The 24,897-nt window shown below is 49.4% G+C and overlaps 1 protein-coding gene across 6 annotated transcripts in view; it reads right to left on the bottom strand.

The window, feature by feature from the left end:
• Positions 1-769: 769 nt before the first annotated feature.
• Positions 770-24,897, bottom strand: part of MGAT5 (alpha-1,6-mannosylglycoprotein 6-beta-N-acetylglucosaminyltransferase) — a 339,575-nt gene continuing 315,447 nt past the window's right edge. For all 6 annotated transcript variants that reach the window (XM_045479607.1, XM_045479603.1, XM_045479604.1 and 3 more), the window contains 2 exons: positions 12,442-12,599; positions 770-6,883 (listed from right to left, as the gene is read on the bottom strand). In XM_045479607.1, the coding sequence (XP_045335563.1) occupies positions 6,685-6,883; positions 12,442-12,599 (357 nt within the window). In that variant the 3' untranslated portion in view covers positions 770-6,684. The remainder of the gene's footprint in view (positions 6,884-12,441; positions 12,600-24,897) is intronic.

Raw genomic sequence — 24,897 nt, 5'->3', positions numbered from 1 at the left:
GCCCCCCAGCCCTCACCCCTGCCCGCCATGCCCCATCTCCCATGGGGCTGTCTCAGGCCGGCTGAGGGGAGGTGGTTTGTTCTGAGGGGTCACTGACCTTGAGTCAATCTGACGCTTCCTGCATAGCTTCCTTCCTCCAACAGCATTTTGAGGAGGTTCTATGGGATGTTAAAATGTCACATGGGAAAATGGGTCGACTGTATGAGTGGGTCTGGGAAATGCAAGATTCGATAGGTTTCTTTTTTGCACGTTTTCTCCCTGTAGCTTATCTACATTGTGGAAGCTCAGGGAGGGGAAGCTATGATGTAGTACCCCCCCAAACTTAAGCATTCAAGTTTTTGCTGGCACTTTTGGGGACCTGAGTCCCATAGATGCATGATGAGAACTGCATGGTGTCTGCGTTCCAGGCAGTAGCCAGGAATACCGCCGGCTGCAGAAAGGCTGGCCGTGACCTTTGTTGTTTCCAGGGCATCTCAAAAAGAAAACAAAGCCCACGAATCCTCTTGCCAATTCTGTTCCCTTGTAGGTGAATGTAAAGCAGGGGGAGTGCTCTGACATCAGTACTGGGGGATGTGATAGAACACTCCATAGTAAAACCCTTCCCTCCCCACCCCTTAAACATACCTTCTCATTAGCATTTTCCACAGGGTGTTTGCAGATGGTGGGATGTCCTCAAGTGGATGCCGGCACTGGAGGACACAGCTGGATTTGTTCCATCGGTGACCCTGCACCATCCCCCCCACCGACCCCCAAAAACCACTGCCACCTGTCACACAACAAAAGTTTATTGAAAAATAAAGTTCTCCCTAGTTTTCTCTACAACAGTGGAAAACAAAGCAGTGTTCTCTATGCCGGTACAGTACACTTGGACAGCGACACCTTATTTGTAGAATCCTGCACTACGTCACCCCAGAAGTGAACAGTAGAAAATGGTACCAGGAGCTGTTTGGGGACACAGACGCAAACGGCCGTTAGCTTAAGGACGTCAAGGTTATGACAGCAACTACAGTAGAAGGGGTATCACCATCTCCTTTGGCATCGATTATCCTGCTCTTGTCCTGTTAATACTTGGGCATGACAGCAAAATGCTTCCCAGGTCTGTCCCACCTTGGCATTGGAGGAGGTGGTGGACTCTGCTAAGTTCCCATCCTCCGGTGCCAGCAAGGCTTTCAAGGCCCGTGGCACTGCCCACCTGAGTGCCCGCTACCAGCCCTGCCACCCCCCCCCCCAGACATGGGCCCCCCACCACAGGAGCACACAGCTGCCCTTTGCTGTGCCTCAACACACGGGGAGGGTGGGAATGGTCCTAAGGCGCCAAAGAATCTGGGGTAAAGGGAACGATGCTTTTAAGAAGGTAAATTCCAATCTTATACCCAAAGATGTACAGGACTGCTGATTCAGTAAAGCATCCAAAGGAACCTAGAAAAACCCTACACTCCAGCAAATTCCTCCATATTCCCAATTGCAGTCTATCCAGAATAGTGCCAAGAAAGACAAAACTCTAATAAATCAAGGAAGAGAGAGACTAAAAACCCAATAAAACAAAAAGCAAACTGACAGAGGTGTATTGGGAAAACACCACTGAAACGCAGTAGCCCTCAGGAGTGATTCTAACCCCCCCCTCCCCTGCCACCCCTTCATGCCCCATGGCTCCATTTTTGGTCAGTCTTGGGGGTCCCCAGGCTGAGCTGGCCTGGAGGGGAGGTGAGTCTTCTCGGGGACTGGGGCCAGAACAAACACATGGCAGCTAACCAGCCCAGGGTCTGATCCCTGTGGGTTGGACTGTGAAGGAGCCACCCTGGCCGGCAGGGAACAGCAAAGGGACTTCCTGGGGGATGAGAAAGTGTTCAATTGGTCATTCCTTTCTCCGTAAATAACAACACAGAAAGTCTTTATTATTTCATTTCAGAGGAATGTAGTTAAGCTTGATTTAAGGGGTAGAGTCTGTTAGAGAACTTATTTTTAATTTCTAGCTCAAAAAGTTCTGCAGAGAAGAACCCTGGAATGGTCCAGAAGACACCAGAGGGGTGAAGTCCAGCATGTGGGTCACCCTTCTCATCTCCAGTTTACACATTCATACAGCCTAGTTTCATCTGGGGCTGAAGTCAGGCATATTTGCAAATCAGTGCGTTCAGTAACATTTCAACCAGCAGGACAGGCACGCAAGGGGCTTGGATAACCTATACCAGTAATTCCTACCACATTCCATCAACTGGGAATAGTATTTTCCTGTAGGTATTAGTTCCTTATTTCTCAAATTTTATGAAATGCTAATAATAACAATACTTAACATTTACGAGGGCTTACTACGTGCCAGACACTGCTAAACACTGAATCCTCACAAAAACCCTAGGTGCTACAAAAGCTAGGGTAATTTTTTTCTGCCTCTGAGACTGTACAGCTAATTTGGCCTTTTGCTATAAAAACTTGAGTTTCCGGTTTTTGTTGAAGCCAACAAGAATGAAAGGAACTCACCCTCGGCTTTAGGAAATTACCACCTTCCTAAAGAAGTCTGGATCTACTTATGTCCATCCATCTCTTGCCCTTGGGGGGCGCGCTGCAGCCCTACGGGATGGATGGGATTAGAACAAAGCCAATATGGAAAATAAAATACTTTCAAATAAATAAAGCAATCCAGGCTTGGAACAGTAACACAACAGAGCCTGTCGTTAACAAAATAGACTTTTTTTTTTTTTTTTTTTTTAAATCAAGGATTTGGGGGTCATGGAAGAGGCTAGTACTGTCCCAATTATATACACAATCTAGGTAAACCATCTTGGAGAAATGGGGTGGCCTCCCTCAGTCTGGTCTAAAAAGCACAAACGCACCTGTACATAGCATATGGTTTCATCACCTTTACTAAACCCTGTGTTCCCTAAGGAAACAAAAAGGGTGCCTATTCTTTTCCCTTTATGATGATCAGAAAAAGTGTTTTGGGGCTAGTGCTGCTCATGAACTCAGACCTCACCCAGGGAATGGCTGGCAGGCAGCACGGGCCCACTAGCACACTGGCAACCAGCTGTCTTCGGAGCCAAAGACCCGGAGCGGCCAGGGAGGCACAGACTGGTCTGGAGGAAGCCAGTCCTTCTCCTGAGGGTTCCTGTGGCCTCGTACGGGTGTGTGGGCATTTATGCTGTGGTCCAGGGGGCTTGGAGGGCATTTCTGGAGCCCAGCCTGCGCATCTGCAGTGATACAAGGATGTGTCTTCTAAGCTGGAGGAGTCTGTGATCTTCCTTAAATGGTACCCAGATTCTAAAAACCAATCCCAAAGAAAAGTGAAAAGGCACATCAAAAGTGAAAACAATAAATATCAAAGAAACAGATTCCTAATATTTCGAAACACAGAGCAAACACACACAAAAAAAGCCAACTAAAGCAGTGACAAAAACCCAATCCAGGCAAAAATGCAAAAAGTATCTCCATTTGTACATGTGCAAATCAAACTATATACATGAGATACATGAGGTGTTTACTGGCATTAAAGTAAGTGTGTTTCCCCTTTCAGGAGTTTTACTTCTCAAAGTGTTTATGTTTCAAAGGAAAGCTTTCTCTCTTTTAATAAATTAAATTTTCCTCATTTTTTTTTTAAGAATTTAGGATAACATTGCAGGGGGGTGGGGAGCAGGAAGCCAAATTTCACTTAGAAAAAAAACATACAAAAACTTACAGACCAGGCAAGGTGTGCCTAGGACACAGGAAGACACTGATCCTGATTCGGGATTTCTGTCCCTGTGGAAATCATCAATTAAAAATGGGTTTAGGGTTCTGTTCAGTTTGGCAGTAGCAGAACCACCAAAGGCTCCCAGCTCCTACTCTGAGAAGCACCCTTCTCTCCCAGGGCAGCCAGGGAATGTGCCCCTTTCACACAGTGCAGATGGAGATGCCCTCTCCAATTTCCTCCTGTGGGTCACAGACGAGACTTGGGCCATGCTTCTGGTGGCCTGGGAGCTGCTGTACATTTGGGTGTTGCCGCCTCTGTTCATAAAGCCCTGGACAGCTGGGGTGTGGGTTTGCCCAGGAAGCAGCAGCTCCCCACCTGCAGAACTCTTCTTACTTCCGGCCACTACTGGGCTGGGGGGTGGGCAGCTGGGATCTTCAAGTGCAGGAAATAAAGTGCTCTGCTGGACTGCTTGACCTGAGTCCTGATACAGAGGAGAGGAATGGGGAGGCGGAGAGGCCCTGAGCTCAGCAAACGGGACAGCCATAAATCCATAAATCCCTGCAGCCTTTGGAATACCATGCAGGCACAGCATCTTTCTGGGAATGTTGCCTTCCAACTTCCTTGTTTTCTGAGTCCCTGTGCTTATTTAAACAGCTCTGCAAAATGGGTTAATCTGGCTGAGCTAGAGAAATCGGTCTCAGCCCGTAGGCTCCCCCTGCTGGTCCAATGCCTGCAGGATATCTTCACTTTTGGAAGCTCCCACAAAAGCCCAGGAGAGGGCGGCACTGGCCCAGGAATTGCAGCCCTGGGAACTCAAGCAAATTCCTACAACCTAGGGTGAAACCAAGAGACCCATTCCTAGGGAAGAGCTGCTCCTAACAACACAGAAGGCCGTTGCTTCTCTCACAGCAGGCATTGCCCTTGCAAAACTTCAGGAACACACACACACGTATGCACGCACACTCACAGACACAGACACACACACACTCACACCCTATAACCAAGACTCCCTTTAGACTTATACCCTTGCTGCTGGGCCCAGGTAGAGGCTGTTCTCTGCTAGTTCCTGAGGGGCCCCTGCACTGACGCTCAGGGCAGAGGTCTCCCTATCAGAAGTCTGTCACATGTGCTCAGGGGCCACCTGAGAGGTGGGGAAGACCCTGGCTGCTCCGCCTCACCCCCTTCACTCTCTGGGATCAGAGGTACAATTCAGACCCACTGATAGACTAAGAAAAAAAAGGCTGGCTGTGCATTTGATATTACTTCTGCACTAGGGAAGAATCGAGAAGCAGACACAATCTAACTTCCGCTACCTAAAGGCTCCACCTGCCGTGTGATCCTTGTGATTTAGCTCACTTCTCTAAGGCCCACCCAGCCATCAGCCTTGCCGAACAGTTCTGTCTGGCCGAGGCTGGGCTGGCTGTCTCAGATGGCAGGGAGTGGGCTAGGAAGCACAGGACTGCTGGGGGAGGTGGGGAGCACGGTGGTAGGTGACCAAGGCACTCAAAACCACCAGTGAGGGCTAGATGGATGACACCACAGCTCATAACTGGGATGTTCTGTAAGAGGGAGAAAAGGACTCATTGTTATCAGCATGGAGATGCCAGGAGCTTCACAGGAAACACACACACTTCTGGCCGGAGCACTGAAACAGTGCTGGGTGGGGGCGGGGAACTCACACCAAGGCAGAGACTGGGGACTCCAGGGTTTGGAAGGGGCATCCAATGACGGACGGGGCCAACCTGCCAACTCAGAATATGCCCCTCAGAATAGTCACGCCTTGAGGAAGAGGCAGCATCAGACTCCAACCCCATGCAAGACACACACACCCACACCCAAGGGTAAGCGGCCAGCACTGCCCACCACATTCGTCCTGGCCTGCCCTATTCCCCTGGCCAACATCAGGTCCACTGAGAGCCTCATTTCAGGGATGTCGGTGACATGAGACATGAGAAGGACTAGACACAGTCCATGTGTCTGGAGCACAGCTCTGGTGGTGGAACTGGTTCTCAGGGGCCAGCTTCACGGGTGTCCACACCCCAGCTCAGATAAGCCTCTTTAGGGGTAAATAAGCATGACCTTTAGTCCCCCTTTTGTACTTTCCTCCTTCCAGTGGCATTTAAGGGAGGGTAGATTTACCACAAAGTAGCAAATGTCAATTTCCCAGTCGTGTTCCTTCTTTCCCAAAGAGATCCTCATCAGAAATTAGGGCCGAGGTGTGTGTGTGTGTGTGTGTGTGTGTGTGTGTGTGTGTGATGGGCGAGTGGGAGGGTCAAGGAAAGGAGCTCTCACTGCAAAGCAGCCCCATCTTTGGTCCCTGGCTGGGCTCTCAGAACAACACAGGCACGTCCCCGCACCCAGGAGGTGCACGTCTTCTAGCTGCCATCTGTCAAGCACACACAAGATTTTCTTTTGTTCTGCCACCATCCACTTTGAGGAGCCAGATCCCCGCAGCTGCCCTCAAGCGAGCCACCAGCCCCACAGTGCACCCTGTCTCCCTCCTGCTTCCTTCCGGAAGCAGACGGGAATAATAATACAGTGAAGGTGGACAGTAAACAGTGGGAAATCAAAGAAACAAGACATGTGATCAATCCCTCTTTGCCCTCCCCTGTTCCCCCTCCCACCCACCCAAATAAATAAGTTAATGGGTTTAGGAATGTTCCCATATCAAGTTCTTTCCGACAAGCTCCATTCCTCCTCTGGTTCTGTTTTAAATGCATCTTGAGACTCTCCTTCTACCTCGGAGCAGCCTCATAGACACAGTCTCCTCAAGAAATAAAAAATGAAGTTGTGCCAGCGAGAAGCCAGGCTCCCCACTTGACATCTGCTCTTGTTTCATTTTGGGGAAAACTCTGCCATGGTGCTCTGACCACAGAAGGAGCAATACCAAATTGAAACCTTCCACCATCAAATTCAGGCTCTGGCGAGAGTCCCTGAATGACGTCTGCCCCCTGGCCCTGCCCCGATGGTGTTGGGGCCACCGTTTCCCCAGCAGAGTGTGTGTGGGGCCGAGTCAGTGGCTGCTATAGACAGTCTTTACAGAGAGCCACCTGGCCCTTGATGAAGTCCCGGCAGGGGCAGACCCTCTGGTGCCTGGGGTGGGCGCCCGCACAGCTGAACAGCAGGAGGTCACCTTGAAACACACAGTGCTTGTTCTTGGGGTCGAAGGAGGGCACCAAGATGTCCTTGGCCAGCTCTGAGCTTTGGCAGATCACCTCATATCTGGAGAGGAAGAGAAAGGCATGAGGGTTGGAGATGCGGGCACTGTCCTAGTCATTGGCACTTCCATCCCACTTCAGGGGTGGGGAGCACACTTGGTTCATCTGCTGTAGAAAGGACAGGGTAGCCACCCTCTGACCTAGCAATTCCCCCACCACTAGGAATCCAGGCTGGAGAAAGGTGTGTGTGTGTGTGCGCGCGCGAATGTGTATTCAAGGCTGCTTACAGAAGCACTGTCTGTAATGTAACCTGAGGAAGGTTAAGTAACAGAATGAGATGGAGACTGGGATCAGCTTGTGCTTAAAAAGGTAAGAGGGCTACACCCTAAAGCCTTAACAATGGTTACTTCAGAGGAGTGAGACTGGGGCAAAGATGGACATTATTTAATTATTTCCAAAAATGATGTTTAATGTTTTTATTGATGGTTTAAAAAAATTCATGGGACATGGCCTTAGTCTCCCACTGGAGGGCAATCAGATGGTCTCCCAGGGGAGGGTGCTGTCCCAGGGCATCAATTCACTGGACCTCCACAGTCACCTTGGTGTGTGGCAATAGCGGCCTCCCTCCCGCCCACTTCCTGAGACATGAGCGCCTGAGGCTTCTGGACATGTGGAGCATGAGTCTGAATCCAAGCCCTGACTGCAAACCCTTGTGGCTTTGCTTCCTCGGGTTGGGGATAACCAACCGTGTTGGCCTGTTACCTCAAAGAAGAGCTGTATCCTTTTTCTTCTGGCCTGAGGTACACTGGTCCCACCCACACGGTCTCCCCTTGAACAAGGAGGCCTCAGCAGGTGCCCAGCACCGTGTCCTATATGCCAGGTGGGGACTAGTTCAGAGAAGAAAGTATAGGGGGGCCAGACAGATGTATGAGTCCTGAATTTATCCCTTATGAGCTGTGAGACCATGGAGAAATGACCAAGCCTGTCTGTGTAGAGGGGGGACAAATAATCCTTAACTCACAGGGGAGATGCAGAAATTAAATTAGTGCTTCCAGAGCACTGGACAGAGGGTAGCTCTGGGTTAAGTATTTAATAAACAGCAGCCGTTATCATTACTACAACCACCGCCACTGTCACCATGATCACCCTGGCCTGGCAGACACTGGCTCTGTCACCTGCCTCCCTTGCCGGAGGGTGTGAATTTACACACAGGCCAACCATCTCTGTTCTGCTTTGTTCACATAAATCTTGATTCTTGCTGACAAGATGGGGACCCAGATGGGGCACTCTAGGCTTCCTGCTGCCTCTGGGAAGCTTCCAAATGTCAGGGGAAAAGCATCGTACTCACTGTTATTCCTGCCCCCTCTCGTCTTCCTCCAGCCGATAAACTATCCGGCCCGCGCCTGACCTTGCCAATGTGAACTGGGCAATTCCCAGCACGTCTGCTGGTGCTTCTGAAGAGTTCTCTGGGCCTGCCTGCCTGGTCCCTGGTGCTCAGGAGGGCTTCACCCACTGTCATGTTGTTCCTGTAGTCACCAGGGAGCTCTGTGACTTCTCTAAATGCCCTAACACCTCTGGTCTTGGTGTGCCAGCTGCGGAGTGTGGGTGCCCAGACAGTGACAGCACAGACAGGAAGTGGGGATTTATGGGTTTCCTTGAGAAAAAAGGAGTCAGAGATTTGGGGCTATCAGGTCCTTCTCACAGGACCCCTCCACTGGCCTACGCACAGAAAGGGTTCCTCCAAAACTCAACTGTGCATTAGAAATGTCCAGATGGAATGTAGCTTTAGAATACAGATTTATGCTTAGGTTATTTCTTTATTTAGGTGAATTCTAGCAGCTGCTAAGTCTTAGCTCCAGCCATCTGCCTAGTAGATGCTGACCCGAGTTGGAAATCTCTACAACCAGTCTGAGACCCCACGGGAGGGGTATAATTGGGAGAAGCCATGAAGAAAGCCTCCTGGCTCTTGCCCCCGGTCACATAACTCAGACCCCAGGCACATGCTCCTGGGATGTGAGCACACACGTGTGCCTGTCTGTGAACACATCTCAGCTGAGGCTGCAGCAGAAGCGGCCTGCCTGGGGATGGGGTCCAAATACCACCACACAATGCTCAAGCAGCTGGTATTCCCCAGAACTCCATGTGACCTGCCACGAGGCAGCTCCCTGAGGGTTCGGCTAATATGGGGCCCCACACACTTGTGGATGCCATCCAACCGCCTGGCCCCCAGGGAGCTTTCCCTTCTATTAGCATGTAGGCCCCTGTCCCACAGCACTGGGCAGGCAGGAAGAGCACTCCACCATCCTTGCTGAATTAGTTGCTAGAGTGCATCTGGAAACCAGCCTCCACGCCCCAGCAGTCCTCACTCCTCACCGGTGGATCCCCTGCCTTTTCAGAGCATGTGTGTTGTTTCAGTTTCCCTGTTCCTGTGATGTCTGTCTCTGTCTCTGTCTCTGTCTCTCTGTCTCTCTCTCTCTCACACACACACACACACAGACTCCCTCTCTCTCGCTCGCTCTCTCTCTCTCAGAGACCCTTAGCACACTGTTTCCTCTCTGTAGGACCCTGTGGTGATGACCTCTCCCCAAATGGCCTCTTACAGGATGGCAGTGGGATTCTGAGGCCCATCAGCTCTTGCTTTACATTTTATAGCTCTTGACCAAGAATGAAAAGGCAAAGCCCCAACTTTGGGGATAGAAACAACCCATTCCTCCTGACATACAGACACACACAGGGTGAAGGGATGCAAACAGGGTCCCATCTGCTGGTCTCTTCCCTGCTCCTGAGTTCCTCCCCTCTCTCACCCCCTCCCCCTGCCTATTCCAACCCTGAATCCACCAAGTCCCCCAAACTCACTTGTGAACACTCGGACTCAGGCACCAAAATAGGTAGCAAACTTACAAATGAGGTGTCACATGAACACATGCTCCTGTTTATGGAACTGATGTCCTCCCTACAGGGCCACACCAGCATGGACTTTGGCTCTTGCTGGGGCCTCTGCTTCTGGACCCCCGCCCCTGGTCTGTCTGTGTCAGGTCAGGCCACACCTGAATCATGCATGTTCTGTGCACAAGACTTTGTGGTCGCCTCTCCAGCACTTACGACAGGCTCTGCATGAACAGGAGCTCCAGCATCAGCTCCCTGATTCCCCCTGATTCAGGACAAGAGCACCGGACATTCCAAAGGCCTTGATCTATGTGATATGAGGATAGGTGGACCTTCAAGGTCACGGACACCCAAAGACTAAAAGGAGATTACGCTCAGACCAGGCCCCAAGTTGGAGAAGAAAAAGTAGCATGGGCTTGTGGGAGCCACTCATTGCTAATCGGCCATGAATATGGATGAGCCAGGATTGTGTCATAGTGAGGAGGTACTCAATAGACCACCAGATAGCTGGGGTTCTACAACATTATTGGTATTTACAAGTGCAAGAACAAGGTATTCAATAGGGCTCTTACATTCAGAGAATTAATTTCAGGCAGCTTTATTGCAAAATTAGCATTCACTGTAGCCTCCTTGGGAGAAAACCCACGTAGCTATGATGGGGTTTGGGAGAGGGTTGTTAACCAATCCCATGGCACAGGGCCTGGCCATGGGACAGCCCCACAAGGCCTTCCACTCTAATGGGCTCTGCATGGTATGGGGAGGTGCAGAGGGAGGCTGGGGAGGCGACTGGTTTTCTGGTCTCAGCGTGGCAGCCTCAAGCCTGCTCCACTGCCCAGGCTCTTTGGATGAAGGGGCTGTTCTGCTCTGTCTTGGGCACCAGCTACACATTATCTCACCCTCACACAGGATACTCCCATTTTACAGGTAAGAAAATGGGTGGAGCAGAGGAAATTAACCCGTTGGCTCTCCTTCCTGTCCCTCCACTGGATCTAGACCTTTGTCCCAGAGACAGGCCTGCTGTGTGGGGCTCTGTCCTATCTGAACCAGGTCGTGATCATCATACATAGGTGGGAGCCCGGACTCCTGCCTGGCCGGGAATCAAGGACCATGCAGTAGAGGAGTCTCACTTGGGTTCCATTCCCAGGATGCAGCTCCTTATGTTTCCTCTTCCAGAGGTGGAGACAAGGAATGTACACTCCCCAGTCTATCCCCAGCGAAACCACACTTCCAATATAACCAGAGAGAGATACTCAGGGTTCTCAAAAAGCAACCTTGCTACAGAAGTTATCTGCAAAAGGAGCCAATAGGAAGCCCCTCCTGGAACCCGAGAATTCAGGATATATACTTTGGAAATGGAAGCTTCTAGTACCATGAGTCTTTCCTTAAATATCAGACCACCACCCCCCCGTCACAAAGTTTCACTGATCGCAGAGTAGGGTGCCACACTGCCTCTCTTCTGGCATTTGTTTTGATAGTGGAATCAAGGTAGCCTCTGAACTCGGCCTTCACATAAAAAGAATGGTAAAAAAAATAGCATGCTCCACATCCTTGCTTGAGAGCTTTCTTGCAGCTGAGATGCTACAGGCCAAACTCTCTAAGAAGGGTTTTATACCACATTTGAGAATAAGAAGACATACACACAGGACCAGGCCAGCTCAGACCTCTGTGCACAGACAACCACAGTGGCCAACCGCTGTAATAGGGCAGGAAGCCAGAATGGGAGACAGGCAAGCCATGGGCAGTGAGTGCACTAATCCTGAAACATCCTGCTCGAGACTGGACGGTACCACTGGATGGTACCACGGCTCTCCTCAGTACCTAGGGTTGGGACACAGCAAGTCTCTTAAGGGAAAGTGCTTAATCAGGGCAACTAAGGGGGGAGGGGGAGGGGCTAGGTAATTAAGTAATATGTGGCCCAGGGTGGGTGTAATAGAAATTGGGAGCACAGATTTAGCACGGACAGAGGTCATGACTCAGAGGCCAGAAGAATCCTCATGTAGAAATTTGGGATCTGCAAATGCCAAAATCAAAATGCCAAGCAAAGGGAAATGAATGGGATCACTAAAAGTAATGCAGGCAAGAGGAGAAAAAACTCAAGCGATACAGAAGGCCTCTTCTGGGCACAGCTCTGGCCTGTGCTGCACCCACCTCCCTGCCAAGGGGCTGGGAAGTCAGGCCTGCTCAGGCCCCTGTAATGTACCGAATTCCAAGGGTGTTGCAATCAAGTGCAAAAGGGGATGGGAGCCACAGCTGGGGAAGGTGGCAAGGGATGTGCCGTGGGCAGTTCTAAGCCAGCTCTTTACGCTGATTTTACATTCCTCTCGGGCTCCACGCTTCAGCATGGACCATGACCTGCCACCTGCACGGATCAAGCTCTGCAGACCTGGCTTCTGCCAGGGGAGCCCAGGGGCAGGACCCTCCATGTTTGTGGTTCTGTGCCCATCTCCATTCCCACAGATCTTGGGTGTAACATGAGCCAAATGAACACATCCCACAATATCCAATTCCAAACACCGTGTTATTTATGCAAATACAACACCCCCATATGGATTCCAAATATATCAGCATGCCAGGTGATCTCATCTAACACCAGAACTGCTGGCCTAACGTTCTGTGGGGCAGGGCGGGGAGGGGGCCCATGCTGCCACCTGCTCCCCAAACCCTGTCCCTCTCGGCACAATGGCAGCCCGGAGGTGAGCTGGAGTCTGGGCTGGCCCTCCCCACCCCTGCACTTACTTCAGCATGTCTTTGTCCTTGTTGAGATGCTGGAAAAAGGAAGGTTCGCAGATAAGCTGGTTCTCCTGGCACACCTGTTTGCAGGACTGTCCGGGCTCAGCGAGCTTCACCTGCAGGGCACTGAGGGGCGGCCACATCACCTGCCCATGGCAGAAATCCTAAAATGACAATGAAACCATCAGTCCAGGGACCAAGGACTCAGGTGGGGTTGCCTGTCACGCCAAGCTGCCCACACAAGGTGAAGCATCCCGCCGAGAGGGCAGCGAAGGCCAGGAGGTGGGAGCCACACACATTTGGGTTGCAACCGGGCTCAGCTGGAACACATCCTTGGGCCAGGTCTTTACCTCTCTCTACCCACCAGCTGCCTCAGCCACAAAGGGGGACAACAGTATCTTCCACGCAGGGCTTGAGGATGAATGGGAGCACAAGGCATGTGCACAGCATCGTGCCTGCCAGTAGCTGCTGTTAATCTTCATCGTTCCCATCCACCCAGCATGAGAAGTCACTGCCCCTGAAGGTCTACCTCTGGGTCCACCTTCACCAGCTGTTCTGTTCTGGCTCTGATTCCCAAGGCTTTGACCGTGTCTACCTAATTTGGCAGTTACCTCGTATGAGTGCTAGTTCAGACTTCATGAAGCAAGGGAGTGTGCAGGTGTGGCTGAGAGAGCCTACTGTGGGGCCACGGCCTTGGTGGCGCTCAGGGCTCGTTAGGTGACAATAATGATAACGGGGCACAAATGTCACAGCTAGAGAAATAGAAGATGTAGGATAGGACGTGAAGGGACCTGCCTCCCCAACTCCCTCCCCTCCTGCCCCCCCTCCTCCCACAGAGAGGCACCTGCAGCATAGAAGCTACAGCTACCCGTTGTAGCTTCTATGCAGAATGAGGCAGGGCCAGTCATTCTGGGATCTAGAGGGAGTTCAGGAATCTACCGTGTCCCAGGAAGTCACAGTGTGGGTAGAGGGATGTGGGTGGGAGGGCCACTGTGTGGCACGATCGGGTGCCTTGGGTGACGAGCAGACCAGGAGGAGCTGGAGAAAGGGCTGATGAGGAGCAGGAAGCTCTCTGTGACCTGGAGCCCCAGGCTTGCACTTGGGCTGTGCTGAGGCAACCCTGAACAGGTACCAGTGGTGGGAACTCATGCACATCTGGCTCCCAGAGCTTGCTTGGCTTGCACAGTGTAGTTGGAAATCTTGGGAAACTGCGGAGTCCCTGGGCTGTCCAGGCTGCAGAAGGTGGCGTCTGGGCAGGACACCTGAGCAGCCACGTGTGCTTAACTTGTTCTTGGGGCAGACTAGCTCTTGGGAGTACTCAGAGGGGTTCAGGACCCTGGGCTCTGAATTCCACTGATAGGAATGCACCCTACAGACATACAGGGAGGGACACATGGGGTTCAAAGAAACCCACACAGGGTATCACAGCGGCACTGCCAGAGTAGAAGCAAAAGACTACAGCTAACTGTTTAAACACAAACTATACTCCAAAATGTAACAGATTCCTATGTCCTGACATGCAGACCTCTTCAGGACATACTAAGGGCTGAAAGAAGCAGGGTGAAGGCTGGTGTACAGGGTGTCTCCATTTGTGTCAAGCAGTGGGGGAGGAGCTGGAAACGTTCTTCCAAACACGCATCAGCTCCTTACAAGAATCTGCCTGGTGTGGGTGGTGCTGAGAAGGGAACTAAGTAACATGGTCTGGAGTGGTAAGGAAATTTACTTTTCAGTGTACATCCTCCTGGAATATTTTGTGTCCTCATGTTTCCTTTCCTTGCTCTGTGTACATGAGCTGATTTGTAATCTCAGGACCCTGGGCTCCCAGAACTGGCACCAGCAGAGGAAATGTTTCATACCCCCCCTGGCCCCTGGGCTGGTCACTTGGAGCATTGCAGGCAGGGCCTGCCACTGTCCTGTCCCTTAGTAATGAAGTGGGTGCAGCCCCAGGGAGTGGGCCGGAGCTACACCCAGGAGGGCCCTTTTGTACTGCTTGCATTTTTTTTTAAGTTTGGGTTTGTACGACTTTTAGTGAGCCAAAGAAAACAGAAAAGAGCAAAGGGGACACTCCCCAGGCCCTGCAGGCAGCCAGTTCTGAGGGTACATCCTGACTCATTAGGAAAGTGAAGATGATGACACTGAGACTTCTTAAGGCTCCTGCTTCTCTTCGCCTCCTCCCTGAAAGACGTGATACTGTTACATGGTGAGAAAGTTGACTGGCAGGTAGTGAGTAGTCAGTGCTGGGTTCTATTCTAGTTTCCTCAAATCAGTGACGCAGACCCCAACAAGTAGGGCAAACCCACTGTGGCCCTCCATATCACACAATTCTATCATGAGGGGACTGGACTGCTCGAGGCTGAGTGAGTTTGGTGGCTAACGAAGACAAAGCCTTTACTGCGTGTGGTTGAGATACCTTGAACACCGACTCACATCAGCTGAAGACAGAAGATTCCAGAGAGCCTAACAATGCAGAGATGACAGAAATACACTGGATTGTTTAGAGATATTAGGATCCAGGCTAACCTGCTGAAAGTGATGCATGGTGGGAGGGGGAGCAGAGTGTCTGGGCTTACCACAGACAGAGCAGTAAGCAGACCCTACTTGACTCCTCAGATTCACGATGATCTTGAACACAATCCATGTGCCTGCTAAGCCATGGGCAGCACAATAACTGGGTGACTGCACAGACCCACAGCACCCCACAGAAGATCACTGTTCACTGGTGGCTGTCCCTCCCTTCCCTGGGAGCATATGGAAATTCACTGGCTGGCCTTTGGTACTCTGTCCATCCCATGAAGGTGGCTGTCACCAAACAGGAAGAAGGAAAGCACGTGATGATCACTGGAGTTACTGGTCAGCACTGAGTAGGTGCACAGATATTTGGAAAACGTTAAGTGTTGCTTTTTGGCTCTTTTTCTGGCTCACTAATGCAAGCAACTTTGCTTATAATTCTTTACAAGCTATCTTAGAACTTCTACAGACTTTAAATATTATAATAAAGAGATTTTGAATCCAACACCAAAGCCTGCTGTGTGACTAGACAGGATGGACAAACACATAGGAAATCAAATCAGATTATACTGTCTATACTAGGAGCCAAGTGAGAATTTTTCTTTGCTTCCAGAATTTAGCTTGGCCCAACCCTGGATTAGGTTGGGGAACTGGAAACCCAAGAGAGCTAATGGCTCAAATTCTGGCTTTTATACCTTGTAAGAAAACACAGAATGTCTTTTCTCAGATGACACCTACAGGCAGTTAGAGTGGAGGGTAGTATCTCTACACTTGTTGAGTCTGGTGGACTCTTTTTTTTCTTTTTTAAAGTTATTTATTTATTTTGAGAGAGAGAGAAAGAGCGCAAGCAGGGGAGAGGCAGAGACAGATGGCGAGAGAGAGAGAGAGAGAGAGAGAGAGAGAGAGAGAGAGAGAGAGAATCCCAAGTAGGCTCCACATTGCCAATGCAGAGCCGGATGTGGGGCCTAAACCCATGAACTGTGTGAGACCTGAGCAGAAATCAAGAGCTGGACACTTAGCTGACTGAGCCGCCTACGCATCCCTGAATCTGGTAGACTCTTTTAAGACACTGTTTCTCATTAATTCTCAGCCTTGTGAAGAATGTGAAGCAGTCCAAGGAGTAAAACCGGAACAAGCAGAAATACTCTGTCTGCTGTGTTAGGCCAGGAGGTGATGTGCCAAGGAAAGTGCTTCGATTTAAGAGAGAGCAGATGTGAGCTGTGCCCCCATTCTGGCTCGGGCAGGTTACCCGCTCTGCTCCTGCCTGCACTGCTTGTCCGCGGAGCGATGCTGACAGACTATAAGGGACAGAGCTGACAGAAGGCTGGCCAACAGCCAGGTGCTGCACTGACACTCATCTCCTGACTCTTGCCCCTCCACAGAGGGGTCGCCTCTGCCCTGTACAGGGGTTGGGGGCACAGCAGCGCTGGCGTCTGCGGAAGCCAGGGCGGCCCTGGATACGTGGAGCCCAGCACATCCTATGAAGGGCAGGTTGGCACTGTGAGGTCTGCGTGAAGGGATGTGCCCTCAAAGCTATGCTGCAGGGTGGACCTCCCCCATTTGCTCATTTCTTAGTCAACCACTCTAGCCAGCCTCTTCCAGGCTCCCTTCAACAGGCAAGCTGAGCTCAAGCGCACGTGAACTTCTGGGCCCCAGTCATGCTTGCTTCATGGCTCATGGGGGCTGGTCTGGGGGCCAGTAGGATAAAAATTAGTAAAAACAGCAGCGGGACCTTTTGAAGGTTTGGTGAGCCATCTGGAAACTCTGAAGATGTCCTGGTAAGCATGACACCAGGTGAGGCAGGAGGAAGTGTGGGGACCAGGGTTACGATTCTGGCCACCAGGTATGGTACACCCACAGATGGCCCTCGAGCTCTCTGCCTGCTTTCACAGCTACAATGGAGAAAATATCATTTGTCCTTCAGTCCTTATATAGTTCCGGTGAGATAAAATGAGGGGACTCTCAAGAAGGCACCTAGAGATGGTAGAGATAATATTGCAAGGCAGAACATTATTTGCTACCAGATCCAGAGGTAAATGTTGAATAGGACAGGACAGGACAATTCACCTGTGAAAGCCACCTCTTTGCCCAGGTGCCTGCAGGGCACAACCAAACTGGTAGCCCGGTAACAGGTCTCGCCTCACCTCTGAGTGCAAGCCCTCACTGTTTCCTCCAAGCTTGGAACAGGCAAATATGTCAGTGCCGATCTGCCTCGTCTTCTGGCTGGAAGCACTCATTCTCTCTTACCCATTCACAGATGCATCTAGTCAACAAAACACTTGCTAAGAAGCAGGAAAGCCCATGGGTTCAGAACTCTGGACTGTCTGGGTTTGAATCTTAGCTCCTCCATTTATTAGCTAAGTAATCTTGGCTAGTTGCATAATCTTTCTCTGCCTCAGTTTCCGCAACTTTAAGATAAAGTATCATTTGCTACCTCACAGAGCTGCAGAGGGGATTCAATTAACTACACAGTAGTCCTCCATCCCCCCACAAACCTACTGCCATTTGCAGTTTCCTGTGGTCAACCGTAGTCCCAAAGCTGATGATCCTCTGAGGGTTTGTCAGAAGGTCAATAGTAAGCCTGATGCTACCTCACAGTGCCTGAGTGATTCACCTACTTGATCTCCTGACATAGGTGTTTTATCATCTCATAGCATCACAGGAAGGGTGAACACAAGACAATAAGCTGTTCTGAGAGAAACCACATTCACCTAACTTTTATGACACTATATTGTTAAAACTGTTTTATTATTGCTGTGAATCTCTTTCTGTGCCGATATATAAACTAAACTTTATCATAGGTATGTGTGCACAGGAAAAAACATATAATATATATTTGATACTATCCGAGGTTTCAGGCATCCACTGGGGGTCTTGGAACACATACCCTGCAGATCAGGGGTAGCTACTATAATGTTTAAGTGTTCAGAAAAGTGCCTGATATAAATACTGCCATCTACAGGTTGGCTCTTACTATTACTCTCTGTGCAAGTGACTTTTCTAGGCCCTTGGGTACTGGTGACTCAGAAAAAAGGAATGAAACCCCTGCCTCCTTATAGTCAATATGAAAGATATATATATATATATATATATATATATATATATATATGTATGTATATATATGTGTGTATACATATATATGTACATGCATACGTTATATATACATGTATACATACATTTATATATACACACACATACACATACACATATACATATATATATATATATATATATATATATATATATATATGTTCAAAGGTGGTAAGGGCTCTAGGAAAGAATGAGTGAGGAAAAACGGATTAAGATTTGTTAGGGGAGAGGGTGTCTAGATAAGGCACCACTGACAAAGGGGACATTTCAGAAAAGTCTCAAGGAGTAAAGGAATGAGCCCTGCAAGCATCTGGGAAGAACATTCCAGGCAGAGGCAAACCAAGATCACAGGCTGTGACAAGGGAGTGCTTAGCAGGTTTCCAGGGGACCACAGAGTTACACGTAGTAGGAGCAGAGTGTGTGTGCGTGTTGGGGGACAAAAGCAGCAGGAGATGGGGTCCAGGAGGTCCGAGGGAATCACCCCACACAGCTTTGGCTTTTCCTTAAGAGTAAGATGAAAGCCACTGGAAAGTTCTGGGCAGGAGTGAGAGGATGTGCTGTGCTCAGACAAGACAGCAAGAGCAGGAGCAGAGGCAGGATAGAGAGGCTGGCCTTGGACTGACCCAGGCATTGGAGTTCAAACACACCTCTGTGAAACATTTGTATCATGTGGTGGCTTTGAAGGTTCTCATTCATCCATTCACCAAAACCTATTCAATTCTACGCTGGGTGCTGGAAACATGAACATACGTGAAACACAGTCTCTAGGCTCAAAGCCTCAGCGCACAGTCTGGCAAGAGAGGCCAACATTTAAAGAATTACAGAAGAATAGAAAGTAGAGGTCCAAACAGGATGTAAAGGCCACCTAGAGGAGGTAAATGACTAACTCTCAGGGGATGGCAAGTGTGGTGGTGGGAGCACTCAGTCAAGGGTCCCAGGAAATAGAGACTTCTGGGTTGGGTTTTGTAGGCTGAACAGGAGGAAGTACCACAAACATGGTGCTTTGCAGATAACTGGTGCTCAATAAAGAGCTGTTGAACTGAAATGAATGGTTTTGTCCTGAGGCTTTGAGAGTAGAAGGAGAAACCGACAATATCTTCCTAACTCAGAGCGGCTTTATACAGCCAGAATGAGACACAGTTGTTTCCAATCTGGTTAATAAGCCCACTTCGAGCAGAGAACACTTGCATTCCTCTCTAACAACTATTCCAACCAGCTACCAAATTCCCTTAAATCTGCATGACAATTCTGAAATTTTCCTGCAGTGACTCTAATAAGGAAGGTTTACCGTCAACAAATTTATGAGAAAAAGTAATGTTTGAATGAGTGAAGACAACTTACTGTGGAAAAGAAGTAAGAGTGCTGCCTTTGCAGTGAAGGCTTAGTCCGAGCATGGAGAAAAAGTGACTCCCAGAAACAGCCAAAGAGCTAGAGAAGATGATGGAATGCTGCCTCTCTGCCCCTCCCCCATGAAGGGGAGGGGCCTGCCTGTTCCTCTCTCTCCTTGTTTGTGATAGGATCTCCTCCACAAGCCCTCCAGTCCCATCCGTCCTGGCCAAACCATTACTACATCCATGATAGATTAGGTCCAAGTGGATTTCTGCAGAAATTCATTGTGTGAAGCCAAGAAGATGGGTTCAGATTCAGGTCTGGGGGCAGGATCTAGAGAAATTAAGGCCAGGAATTTGTGGCGGGGGGAGGGAAAGGGACAGGTTTTAGGCCTTGAAATTGGGGTCTGGGCCAAATTCAGCCAGCTATCAGAAAGGTAAGGATCACATTTGTTATTTAGGTTATAGCTGGGAGACACAGGGTCTGGCACAAAAACGGTGTTTAATAAAGACTGGATTAAAGACTTCTGTTACCCATTGGTACCCACCATTCTTGACCTGTGCTGTCCTCAAAAGAGTCAATTTTGTCCACAGGTGGTCCCTGGACTGATTCTTAGCAGTGGGCGTGGATGTGTGTCTCCACAGGTACAACAGGAGGTGGGTGTGATGCTGAAGTGTAGCGACTGGTCTCCATGGATGACCTCTACACGTGCAAATCAACGAGCCAACAAGCTCACTCTTAAAGGAGTTAGACACAGATGTCCCACATCCTCTACTTATCTTGTATTGAGACACTACCCAGGAGAAAGGAAAACGTACATCTGCATGCATGTGACTGTTCATAGCCACACTCTTCACATTAACCACAGGAAATAACACACATGTCCGTCAACTGGTGAATGGATAAACAGTGATGTATCCATACAGTGGAACACTATTCGGCAATAAATAAAAGAATGAAGCACTGCTACACGACTGCATCAACCTCACAAACATGATGAGTCAAAGAAGCCAGCTGTCTCTAGAAAAGGCAAATCTACAGAGACAGAACACAGACCAGTGTGTCACTGGGAGCTGGGGTGAGGACTGACTGCTAAGAGGCACAGAGGCAAAGAGCTTTTTGGGGTGATGGGAATGTTGTAAAACTAGATGGTGGTGGTAAGTGCACACCTCTATCAATGTGATTAAAAAATCATTGAATTGTATCCTTTCACAGAGAAGTTTATGATCTGTAACTTACATGTCAATGAAACTGTTTAAAAAGCATACCTCAGTTGGGTGCTGGGTTTCTGCAGCAGCAAGTAGCTGAGGCTTTCCGAGAACCTGCTCTGTGTCAGGCATTGTTCTCAGCCCTACATGATTCCTCCATCCACCTTATGGGGTAGGTAGTGTTATCCCCACTGCACAGAAGCAGCAATAGGACAGGGAGGTTAGGAACTCGCCCAAGGCTACAGAGAGTGGGGCAAGAGCCAGACTCCAGGCTCCAGTGCTTAATCATTACTCAGTCTCTCTGAGATGGAGAATGGCTAGGCAAACAGCAGCCATCCATTTTTCCAAAGAGCAAACATTCCCCAAACTAAAGGCCACCCTCTCCCCTCTTTAGTTCCTTTACATCTTTCCCTGCATCCTCTGTCCACCATTCCTTGCTACCCTGGACTATTCAGATTCACTACTAGGCTTGTCTTTGCATCTAGAACACTCCCCAGGGAGGTTTAAGATGGTCCCCGATAAGCCGTATTTCCCAGGAGCTGAAGCTGATTTCACAGTGACTCTTGGGAATTAACTCATTTTTCCCTCTGTATCTTCAGAATGCTTTTCCCATGAATTATACAGCTCTTTAATATGAGCAGAGTCATTCTGTGTATTTACAGGGTCTTTACAGGAAGTAGAAAACAAGACTGAGGAACAAATGCATGGTTTTCAGAAATCAACCTGAACATTGCCGTTCCTTGGGAAGGACCTGCTCTATACTCTCTGGCCTGAGGCAAATACCTAAATCCTTCCCAAGAAATGCGTAATGAGAACCTTAACAGGCCTAGATGTTCAGGTTAGCGAAGAAAAATGCTCTTGGTTTTAGATTACAAGGGATTTTTGCCTTGCCACCACCCTCTGGCTTTTCCCCCACGGCTAGAGACAGCACCTCTTGCAGAGATCTGCTTTAGAAGAGCACGCAACAATCAACATTTCCAGTCCAGCAAAGCAGGGGTGGTGTGTAGAGGGGGACATTAGGAGAAAAAAGCAAGTGGTTTTCCTCAAGTCAGGACTCTTTCCCACTGGGTGAGTGAGCCCGGGGTTGGCTGGGTATGAGGTAGGTTTCCAGCTGTCAACCGCTCAAGGTACATTGAAGCCTGGGGCTTTCTCAGTTGCAGTCAATTGGCTTCCTCTGGCTCTTGCTGCCTTGTGTGAGCATGACGGACAACCTTGAAAAGGTTCTGAGATAAAAGCTTCCCTGTTCCCCTCGCAGATCACACAGAAGACTCTGAAGGCAGAGATCAGCCTAATTAGGGCTGCAGCACTCCTACCGTTCGAGGGACCAGAAGCTTGGGCGGCCAGCACCTCTTCAGAGCTTGAGGCTTTCCTGTTCACACCAGAAACACCCCTCTCTCCAGTCTCACTGCTCTTTGATAATATTCTCGCTGCAGAAATAACAAACACTCTAAAATCCTGAGGCCTGGAGATATTTGTCAGAGGTAGAAGACCCAACCTGTGAGTCAATGGGGTCTTGACTTCCCATCTCCACTCTGAAGTTGGGGCAACATTACGGCTTCAACAAAACTCTCCCATAGAGGCTTGGGATGAACTTGAAACAGGTTTCCTGAGGGATTGTGGGCAGTACTGAAAGAATGTTTAGTAGGAAATGCCCCAAACCAAGATTCCTATAAGGATTTTCCTAAAATACCAATGTGACAGTCCCCCTGCCCTCATCCTGTTGTGCCAGAATCAAATCTGCATTCTTCAGCTGAAACTGAGTGTCGTCTTACTATGTGTTTCCTCCTCCAGCCTGTCCAACCTCACCTCTCTTCAGTCACAGCTAAACTTCTGATAATTCACCACAATTTCTCTTTTATTCCCCAGGCCTTTGCACAGTGACCTGCAGAGTCCTCCCTGTACCCATCGCCCCTCCCCAACCCCAGTTTGCCGTCAGGACTCCTCTCCTGCAAAATGCTTCTGGATAGACTCTCCCCATCTCTCCCCCTGAGTGATGTGATCCCTAAGCATCCCAGTTACATGGTGGCATTGCCTATGGACTTGACCAGCGTCTCTGTGAGACCCAAAGCTACCTGAGGATGGGAATTCGTCCCTTGACATCTTCCCTGCCTCCCAGCACAGTCCAGAGGGAACTCCAGCTGACAACCATTCACCCAGTGGATGGGTGAATCAACAACAGCAGGCAAAAAAGAAGCCTTTGGATTTCTGCGAACTGCAGAGCTCTGCACAAGTCTGGGCCAAGGAGCTAGAGTGAAAGCGGTTGTATTAGCGTGTATTCCAAATCCTAAGGTTCAAGATGAGCTTCTTAGCTCCTGGGACACAGGAATAAAAGCATAAGCACGTGCACATGCTCTCTTTCATTTATTCTTTCCTTCCAATGGGTGTTACTGTGCCCCTACTGTGTGCTGGGTGGGGCACTTAGGACATAGAGGTGAATGGACCAGGTGTGCTCCTGCATTATGGAGCGTTTAGCAAGGCCAATGTGGGGAATACCAGCTTCCTGTGTGAAGGGAAAGCTAGTAATAGATTTACAGTGAACAGCCCACATGAGAACTTTTAAGGACTGGCTGAGATTCAACGGTCTTCAAGCCTCCAAATGAACTTGATAAAGAGTCTTTTTATACGTGGTGGTGAGTAACCATCTTCCCTGGGAGGAAGTGGAGACAGGAAAGGAGGAAGTGGTTTCAGAAGCTGCTGCAGGGATTCTAGTAAAATCTCAGCTTGGTTCCTGTAATGGTGGTAAGAGCTGTGATAGCTTAAAACTCTTTGCCAGGGGAGAACCCACTGCTCCTCTCTGCACCTTCGGGAAGGGCCAGCAGCTGGCTCCGTGAGGTAAAAGAAGATGGGAAGAAAAGCTCCAGGGCATCTACCACCACAGGCCTGGGCTCAGACCAAACCAGCAACAAACTTGGAGCCCACAACTGCAGATCTTGGTCCCCATTATGCAGACAGCAGTTATTCCTACCACCTCCCAGGTATTGCGAGGATTAAATGAGACGGTGTGCCCGTGACATGTTTGGTACTCACGGCCATGACATCTGTAGGTAAATGGCTTTTCCAGTTTAGGATGCTGATGTCGTCATTCTTTTTTTTTTTTTTTTTTTTTTTAATTTTTTTTAATGTTTATTTATTTTTGATAGAGAGACAGACAGACAGAGTATGAGCAGGGGAGGGGCAGAGAGAGAGGGGGACACAGAATCTGAAGCAGGCTCCAGGCTCTGAGCTGTCAGCACAGAGCCCGACGTAGGGCTCGAACCCACAAACTATGGGATCGTGACCTGAGCTAAAGTCAGACACTCAAGGGACTGAGCCACCCAGGTGCTCCTGATGTGGTCATTCTTAATGGAGGCATTATATAAAGACTGAATGAGGGGTGCTTGAGTGGCTCAGTTGGTTAAGCATCTGACTTTGGCTCCTGTCATGATGTCACCATTTGTGGGTTCAAGCTCCACATCGGGCTCTGTGCTGACAGCGTGGAGCCTGGAGCCTGTTTTGGATTCTGTGTCTCCTTGCTCTCTCTCTCTCTGCCCCTCCTTCACTCATGCTCTCTCTCAAAAATAAATAAACATTAAAAAAAAATTTAAAGACTGAATAAGATGATGATTCAGATGCTTAGCTCTTGGGGTGAAGTCCAATGAGTTGTATCGTATTGCATTATATTGTATCACAATATAATTATAGACTATGATAGGATATATAGCACCATATTATGTAAGCAACAGTACTAGTTTGCATGTATGGAGCACTATGTGCTAGCTCTGTTCTAACCACTTCGTGCCTACAAATTCTATTATTGTCCTTATTCTATAGGAGAGGAAACTAAGACCCAGAAAGGTGAGTAACGTGTCCAAGTCATACAATCAAACAGTTGTGGGGGCTGCAGAGCATGCCCTCTGGCCACTAACAAGCACCCAGAACAGCACACATGCCACCCTGGAGCCTGTGCCTCCTGCTCTCCCCCTCCAACAGCAGCATCCAGTCCACCACCTCAAACCTTTCCTTGGAAACCCACCCTGGACCTCCAGTCTATGCCTACTTACACTTTCAACAAGCCATTTCTATTTTAGCCTGCACAGTCCTCATCCCCTATTGTGTAAAGATCTCTTTATCGCCCCAAGACATTCTGCTTTGCCCTTGAAGAGGAGACCCCCATTTCTGAAATGTGGTCAAGGAGTTCATACTGCTCTGCCCACAGGGGTTCTGAATCTATATGTAGCTCTGAGCTGCTTTTGAAGACTAAGGAATTGAGATTTTATAGAAGGATGCCAATGGTGCTCTTGGCCTTTACTGCCCCGAGCACAAGCCACAGTGTGCAAGCTCTGTTGGG

The sequence above is a fragment of the Leopardus geoffroyi genome, chromosome C1, assembly GCF_018350155.1.
Source record: "Leopardus geoffroyi isolate Oge1 chromosome C1, O.geoffroyi_Oge1_pat1.0, whole genome shotgun sequence".
NCBI classification, from domain to species: domain Eukaryota; kingdom Metazoa; phylum Chordata; class Mammalia; order Carnivora; family Felidae; genus Leopardus; species Leopardus geoffroyi.
The sequence above is the reverse complement of the archived record's forward strand: the minus strand, read 5'-3'. Positions and strand labels throughout refer to the sequence as shown.